Raw genomic sequence first — 9413 nt, forward strand, 5'->3', positions numbered from 1 at the left:
GAGGACCGTCGAGTGAGGATACGACGTCTGGGATCGAGCCGTGTGAACTGTGAAGGTTGATTGAAACTGGAAGGACTTGCAGATGGTTTAGTCGATCTCCCAGTCGCTCAGTCTCTCTCTCTCACTAAAAACTTGCATACAGTGGACAGGTTCAGAGAGAGAAAGAGAGGGAGGAGAGAGAAAGAGAGGGGGGGTTGGGGCAGTTAATGAGGAAGGAAGGGAAGGAGCAGCAGTAGGGGCAGAGTTGGTGCAGTTTCCATGGCGGCGGTTGCAGGGCTCTAATTTCGTGCCAATATTATTATTGCTTCGAACTCCACGACAACATCACTAGATTCATTTCTAAACCCTTCCAATTACTCACCTTACCCAACTCCAACAAAACCCAAAAAATATTTCCTTAATATTCTTCTTAGTTCTTAGTATTCTTACCCTAACTCTAAAATATTCCCAACATTTGCCCCTCAAAAAGCTGCAAAAACCCCGCAAGGAGATCGCGGAGATTTAAAACACACGGTCGCACAGTACTAGAGTACAGATAAGATCACAGGGTCAAAAAAGGAAACTCAAGTTGCGGTTAATTAATATGGATTTGTACCCAAAATTGAGGTCATCAGAAAAATGGCAGGCTTGTTTTGCTTAGGAGGGAGAGATCAAGGCCCAACCAGCGGTGACAAACAAGCGGGAGAGGATCAGAGCGGGAGAGTGGGAGGAGCAGCAGCGGAAGCGGCGGCAGGAGGAGGAGGAGGAGGAGGAGGAGGGAACTTGTTTTTGTACAGATCATCAGGCGAGGAGCAGGCTGAGATCTACAACAAGGGGTTTGAGATATGGCCATCACAATACCACCCACACCAAAATTTGAACTACTACTCGTTTGGAGTGGATCCTAGCTACAACCATAGACACCTGGACAACAACAGCGACGGTGTTTCGGCGGATGATCTGTCGGCGGGGTTGAGGCTGACGATGATGAGAGGAGTAGGATTAGGAGGGTTGGGAAGCAGCAGCGGCGGCATGAACTGCCAGGACTGTGGGAACCAAGCAAAGAAAGACTGTCCGCACCTTAGGTGCCGGACCTGTTGCAAGAGCCGAGGGTTTCAGTGCCAAACACACGTGAAGAGCACGTGGGTTCCCGCTGCGAAACGACGGGAGCGGCAGGAACAATTCTCGGCCTTACAACAAAACCAAAACCAGCAACAACAGCAAGAACAGCAGATACAGTTTCGAGGTGAAAACCCCAAAAGGCTAAGAGATAACTCTCTTGCCTGCGTTCGTATTCCTTCCAACACGTCAGGTAAAACTTTTGGCTTTACAAACAAATATATATAAGAATTGCACCAAAATTTTGCTTTAATTATAAATTATAAACATTTTTTTGGGAGGAAATCTACTGAAATTTCGGAATTAATCACTTGACATTATTAAGAAATTTGAAAAACAAAATAATTTTGTTGCTTATTTAACCACAATATATAGTAAGATGTAGATCTTGCTGAAAGTGTGAATCCAACGAGGAATTAAGGGACAAAATTATATTTAAAATTTCATTTGGAATTTTTTCCGCCATCGAATCCGATATAGATCGTTTGCGTGTGGGAATATAGTGAACTCCAACGGATCCACACAGCTACCCACTCTCCATGCTTTTCTTTCTGTACATCCTTGTTCTTTGCTTTCACTGTTTGTTAGTAAACCTGACGAAGCAAAAGTTCCATGAAATTTCTTCACCATAATTTACATATATTCCTGTTTTATGTAATCTTTATAATTAATAACAACGAGATATTACTTATTTTTCTCTTTGTTGTGGGGGAGAACAAATTCTAGGGTTGGAGTTGAATCCATTTCCACCAGAAGTGAGCTCACCGGCGGTGTTCCGCTGCGTAAAAGTAAGTGCAATGGACGATGTAGATGAGCAATTCGCGTATCAAACGGCTGTCAACATCGGAGGGCATGTGTTCAAGGGACTTCTGTACGATCAGGGCATCGATGGTCAGTATTATCCAAGTTCTGGAGGAGGAGGTGGTGAGAGCTCCTCGGGCGGTCGAGGTACTAGTCATGATCACCACCAAGACGGATGTGGAAGCGGAGGAGGAGGAGGTCATCCACATCATCAGCAACATGATCTTGTAGCGGTCGCAGCTGCCGGCGGGACCTCTGGCAATCCGTCTAGTACGTTGCTTGACCCTTCTCTCTTCCCAGCTCCACTCAATGCTTTCATGGCTGGTACGCAATACTTTCCGCCTCCGAGGTCTTAAACCGAAAACAAAAAAAATGGCAGTATTTGCTTGTTTGCTTTTAACCAAAATCTCTTATTGTCAGCTAGCTACTAGCTTGATTAGTCTAGCTGATGATGTTTATTTCTCTGATTATCATGGTTTTAAATTTCTTAATTTAATCTCACGCACTCAAAGTAGAAGAAGACCTAGCTAGCTAGGGCTGGAGAATTGGATCGAGATGTCGACTCATGAATGACGAGGACGATATATATTTGGATGACAGGGATGTTTGGTTTTTGTTCGAATTTCAATTCTGAGTTTTCGTGGTTATTTATTTTGATGAAGATAACTCTTATCAATGATGATGATGGTGACTCTTTAATAATCTAAATTAATTTAGAATTAATCTAAATTAACCATTTGTTTATCGTGGGTTTTTGTGTGTGGTTTAGTTACTTGTTTTGTGCAGCATGCATTTGGATATGTGCGCATTGCATATAAATTGTTTGTTTATGATCATGTTTTATGTTATGTGTTATTTGGTTGACCAGTTTAATTAGTTTAATTAAATCTTAATTAGATTAGTGATTAGATATGAGTAGTGTTATCATATCTGGGTTTTCTGAGTGGCGGTGAACTCGAAACCGCTTTTCCAGTTTATCCGTTCCCTTGCCGGATGAATTACTAGGTTTCGTGTTTGGTTACCTAAACAATATTCTGAATTTAAATTCTTTCCTGTTTTGATCCTTTCGGTCCTACCAAATTCATCAAGTACTGTAAAACAAAAAGAAAGGGAGAACGAAAGGATGGAATGACATGGAAGATCTAGGTCTAGAAAAATGACTCATATTAAACTCTAGTGTTTCGAATTAATCATGCGGTGTTAAAAGTTACACATGACGTTTTGTTATTAGTTTGAGATGTCACAGTGACGTCCCGGAAATTGTAGGTAAGTTTCGTACTCTACATCTATTTTTAGAGAAAATTTTACATAGACCAGATTTACTGACACAGTGGTGTTTCGGTTCACTAATACAACACTATGTGAAAAGAACCTTTCATATGTTAGTGTATTATTGGATCGTGACATCACGACAGCAGTGAACTCGTTCTATGTACGTTATTCCCCTCCTTCGAAGGGCTTTCAAAATGCGCATGCATTGACAAATGGCAGGGTAGGCATTTCCCTACTCCGGAAAGATAAACTCTATCTCTGTCTCTCTCTTCTGTGTGTTTGTGTGTGTAGAACTGTATCTGTATGATGAGCACAAATCCTTTAATTAGTTAGCTACGTATAAGGATAATTACAAAGGCATTAACGCCAACTACTTGCCTGCAAAACTGCATAATTTGGGCACTTGAAATTGACAAGCGTGGATCGATGTGACATGCATGGGAAACAGGGAAAGACCTATATATCCAGCCAGCTTAATTGCTGGGCATTAGCTCTTAATGTTTAATGCAGCTTAAACTCTGAAAGTGTGTGCATGTGATGTGTTTATTTACAAATATTTGAGATTCTTTTTTATTCTGTGTTCGGAGTTGATAGATCAAGAGATCCGAACCATTATTTAAAACCCTACAACCCTCATTTATTGATTCTACTGGCTTACGTACCTCACATAAATCAAGAATTCGGATCTCTCTATATACCTTTGAACGGCCCAAATTTTTGGGTACGGAGGCTTCGAACTTGAAAATTCAGAGAGAAAATTCAGAGAGGATCTCGATTATTTATATATGTATGTATATAGCTATATAGTGGGGATATAGGCTGAGGTACAAAATTGCATGCATGATTCAATAGGATCTTTAATGACGCTTCCATAGACTGCTACATTTGGTAATCACGAAGGGAACATAAAGCTTACCCCAAAATTTCCCTTGTTTTGTATAGTTTTTCTGACCCTAACTTGTGCAACCGCATCCTCCACCGTCCGATTTAAAACATTATAGCCTTGTTATATATACGTACACTTGATGATGATGATCAATTTCTTATGTATATGTGTTTATTTATTCATTTATTTATGATTTTCTTTCGTGTTTGGGTATTTATTAAAAAAAAAAAAAAACCTAATTAAGGAGTTAAGCATGCATATATAATTGGTAGCGTTTGGATGTCATAATAAAGATAACAAATATTTTTTATTATTGAAGGGGGAAGTACTAGGTAAATGCGGGCAGTGGAGGATTTAGAATTTAAACTAAATGCAAGTTATTTAGATAGGATCCGAGCACGAAAAGAAAACTCAGTTTATTTACTTGGATGACTTGTTGTGCACTTATCGACAAATACCGGCATACGCCGAAGCAATCTGATAAGTGATATTGAAAGAATTTGTCGAGTGTTGTTGACGCAACATGTCGAGATATACTTAGCATGCATACATTACATCAAATATTTAGTAGGTACAAAAAAAAATCATACCAAACATTCGGAAGGTTATCGGAAGACCTTCACATGTATATTTTCCAAACTCGAATGGTTTTAGGACCATCTTGCTCCCTATTTCCATCCACCCCGCAATGTGGCCATATGTGTATTGGTTAAAGAGGATGTGCTTCTTCATAAGATTCTTTCACCCGCAATTTATAGTTCTGGAATGAATATTACTTATATATAAGAATATTGAAAATTCTATGGTGGATATTTCGAGATCTTAACGTTTAGATGTAGTTATTGTACTTTTGACCTATAATCTTTAAGGTTAGATCCGTGTAAACCCTATAACTAGTTTAACCTAGCAGTGTCTCACTTTATGCATCAGGAAAAAAGATGAACCCTAGTTGTTGACCCTCCCGTTTAGTATTTGACGGGTCTTTGTTTAGCTCAGCAAAATGTGGAAAAAGAAAGGTTGTTTCATGTATAACCTAAAATGTCAAATCTAAGGCTATATATACGTATATAAGTATACACACACACACACACAGAGAGAGATATATATATATATATATATATATATATATATATATATATATATAAATGATCACGGTCAAACAACCGGGGAAGGACACGGTCAAACAACCGTGGAAGGAAAAAGGGATTTGGTTGATCAGATTGTTAACGCGGAGTGGAGTCAGACTATATGTATCTGTGATTTGATTTCCCAAATCTCGTACGTCAAGATTTTTAATTTCTGAATTTATAAAAACAAATTTTGTGCAACGAAAATATTGTATTTTTGTGACTGAAATGTTACAAATTCGAGTTTTGAAAACAACATATTTGTAAAGTAAAGATAAAATTGCGTACGATAAATGTTTCTCCTGTGACCCTCGCAATGTGGAAGCCTTATTAGCTTGGGGTAATGCTTACAGTTTTCAATCTTTATCTTCGATTAACCATATTGTACATTAAATTTATCTTAGTTATAGAGAAAAGATGATTTCAACTTAGGTGCACAAGAAAAGCACGTAGTTCTAATCAACTTAGCTAAGTTCAGATTTATGCAAAACAATTAATTTGAACGAGGACTAAGTAGTCATACTGTTACAACAGCCTGGCCTTCCAACGCTCGGACTGATTAGAGGAAACTTAATTAGCCACCAAACTGATATCGAGATCACTGAAATCAATTGTATTTGAAATTTGAAAACATTGACACATCAAGATGGAACGAATAAACAGTATTTGTATTGACCCACATAAGTTGAACGAAGGTTTGATCGAGGACTTATACGTACTGCTGATTACTTTTTCATTTAAATTCTCCGGGTGTCTTTCTCGCTTGACTTTACTGACCTAAAACTGCACTACTACCATGTATGCAATCAATCACCCTTATTTTCTGGCTTTGTGCTCAGAATTATCAGATCATCACGAGTCAATTAGGGCTCGCGGTAAGAGAGAGAGAGAGAGAGAGAGAGAGAGAGAGAGAGAGAGAGATGCGTGTTTAATAGTAACCAGTGATGTATGTGGGGTATATATAAGAACTACTGTACTAGTAGTCTCACTATTAGTAAATTTTAAATATGGATCCCTGCATGCACAAGAGAAAAATAAATAGTAAGGGAAACGTTATAGGCTCAAGAGTTTTTTTATTTTCAAATTGAATCAATTAAAGGATAATTTACACACAACAAGGGTGTGAGATCTCACATCGTCCAGGGGAGTGATGCTTATATGTATATTTCTATCCCTACCTAGCACGAGGCCTTTTGGGAGCTCACTGGCTTCAGGTTTCATGGGAACTCCGAAGTTAAGCGAGTAGCGCGTGAGAGCAATCCCATGATGGGTGACCCACTGGGAAGTTCTCGTGTGAGTTGATGGATGACCCGCTGGGAAGTTCTCGTGTGAGTTCCCAGAAACAAAACCGTGAGGACGTCGTCAGGGCCCAAAACGGACAATATCGTGCTATGGTGGTGGAGCAGGCTTGAGATGTGACAAAGGGTATGTAAAAAGAGACTGAAAAGTGTGTGCGGAACTTATTTTTCAAGATTTCTATTGATACAACAAAAGTCTAAATTATATTACTTCGCACAAGAAAAAGACTCAAACTTGAATGCCAAGAGGTGGACATCCGCTTTTGAAAACTTACCTCACCCGCTCGGCCGTTGAAGCACATAAAGCGGTCGAGCAGAATAGCGATCACATCGCTAATTAGGGGACACGAAATGGGCATGATATCGAGTTGTAGCTCTCTGCCGTGTGCACGTAGTCCATCCCCATCTCTTTATCCATATCCCTCCGCTTTTCTCTATCTAGCTACGTAGATGGAAAAGAAAAAAAAAAAACCCTTGTAGAATTTATGAGATCATCTAGTGGAACAAATGCAGCTAGGGTTTATCATTTCTTCCTCCTAATATATACATATATATATATAATATTTGATTATTATATATTATATATAGATATAGGGTGAGCAGGGCTAGGCGGAGCGTAGGGTTGTGGCCAGGCCGCATGCGGATTGCGGTTTAACTACGACGGTGGTCCAGAACACATCCGCGTCTGCTAGCGCTACGTATATATAGCTGCTACTGCTAGGTTTTCTGTTGCAGTCAGTGTGTGACTGTGAGAATATACATAGGATATGTATGTATGTAATCTGTATGTACTTGCGGTGCTCCTGCTAATCCTTGTGATTGTTTTTGTTTACAAGAAGGCCATAACGCCTGCCATCATCCTCAATCCCGCCGGCCCTGACTTCAAGGCATCTTACTTTCGATTTTGCATTTAATTATTTACAATTTTTGTAAGAGAAATGTTATTATCACTTCAAAAATCTCATTCTACACTCCTCACAACTTACAAGTGTACTTTTCTTTTCCAATATAGAAAGTTTGGAGTGTAGAATGAGATTTTTGGAGTGCTAATAACAATTCCCTTTTTGTAAATCTATTTTATTACAAGTGATATCTATTTTAATTTAGGAAATTGTTATTAACATTCTAAAAATTTTATTCTACACTCCTCATAAATGTATTTTTCTTTCTAATTATAAAAAATATGAAATATCAAATGAGATTTTTGAAGTGCTAATAACAATTCCCTTAATTTATAGTAAGAGTGATGATGTTTGAACTTGGAACGCAGTGAATTGAAGAATAATATTCTATGGCAATCCACCACTTATGCAAATCTACTTAGGGGCCAATGAAGAGAGATCATTGATTTGCTTTTTAATGATTTGCACGCACGTATTTTAATTTTTCACACATCTCTAGCTCTTTGTTTTTACCATCAAAAGCAACAAATAATATTAAGGGACACTTAGTTTTCGGTCCCACTTGATCATATATTATAGACTCACATCTTATTAGTTTAAAAACTTTAATTCAAGTCTCTATTTATTACATTGTGATAAATTACATTTTGCTAGCTCATCTTAACGATGAACATATATGCACCTTAAATTACAACCCTTCCACTAAGACCTCCAAATTATCCAATCTAATTAACCTCCAAATTATCCCAAATTTATATCACATATTAGTGATATCAGGCACACCAAATATGAGTTCAATTTGATTTTCGAATTTGAAATAATCTGCACTGCTTACTAGTGGGTACAACCTAGCCAACTAGAACCCACACACAATTGTCTTCTGTAAAATCACCCAAGCAATCCAAAAGTTGCAGAGTACAAAATCATAACACCGTTAATTGTAGTATATTTGTGTTACAATTGTTTATGTTTCAATCTTTGTACCCATGAACCAAAATTTTCTTTTGTCTTTCTACACAGTAAGTGCAAATTAAACCTGCCTTTTGTGTTCATCTTTGTACCCATCTATAATATTATCTCAGATTTATATGTACCCATTGTAATTGTACCCAACAAAGGAATTGTGAGAAAGAATGTATCAATTGTAACGTGGAACTCAAATATACACGTTATAAAAATTGTACATGTAACAAGTCCAGAAAAACCATAACAATTTTATGGGTACAAATATCCCAAATGCATCAATGGGTACATTTAAATTCACATGTACCCATTAAAGAAATAACTTGAATTCAAACTTAGATATAAACGAAATAAAAATCTATGTACAAAAACATATTTTGTTTTGCCTGATATGTAGGAATTGATTAGTTCTACTAATCTTATGAAATTTTGTAAAGAAATGAATTAATTACATTTATGGATGGCATAAAGTTTTAAATGTAAATATGTTAATGTGTATAAAGTAGAAGGACTTTGATCAAAAATTTAAAATCAATAGGATTTCAGTCAAATGATATTGGTGGTTAGGGATTGCATCCTAATTTCTCTTAATATTAAACAAGGGTGTGAAAAACGGTGTGTGTTTATCATTTTAATGTCTAGCGAAAAGAGATAACTTTATTGGATCTAAATTATGAAGAGCGCAACTTTCATCCAAACGGAGGCTCACTAGTATAATCAAAATGTTTACTTTGTGCCTATCTACATTTATTCATGTCCCTTAGTATTTATTTACTTAGGATTAAATTAGGAATTGCTCAAAAATCATAAAAAATAAAAAATAAAAATTTCTGGTCGGATCTCAATAAGGTCATGAAAAACATTTATATTTATTTATCTCCTATTTTACATATGGATTTGCCCAGACCAATACATGATTTTCTTTTAGTCTTTAATTCTTTTTACAAATTCAGGGGTATTCAATTATGATTTTAAGTCGCTATTTAGTATTACGTTTTAGTGGTATTCCTCTTCACTTGTTAGTGAGAGGTCTTAGGTTCGATTCTCGCCAAAGGTGAATTTGAAC

General features: G+C 37.2%; 1 protein-coding gene across 1 annotated transcript; it reads left to right on the forward strand.

Moving 5' to 3' along the window:
* LOC137718562 (protein SHI RELATED SEQUENCE 1) lies at positions 1–2643 on the forward strand. Its single transcript, XM_068458115.2, has 2 exons — positions 1–1291; positions 1825–2643. The coding sequence occupies exons 1-2, from the start codon at positions 619–621 to the stop codon at positions 2253–2255; spliced, it is 1104 nt and encodes a 367-aa protein (XP_068314216.2). The 5' UTR covers positions 1–618; the 3' UTR covers positions 2256–2643.
* The last annotated feature ends 6770 nt before the right edge of the window (positions 2644–9413 follow it).

This window comes from Pyrus communis, chromosome 8 (assembly GCF_041283825.1).
Source record: "Pyrus communis isolate YQ-2024b chromosome 8, ASM4128382v1, whole genome shotgun sequence".
NCBI lineage: Eukaryota > Viridiplantae > Streptophyta > Magnoliopsida > Rosales > Rosaceae > Pyrus > Pyrus communis.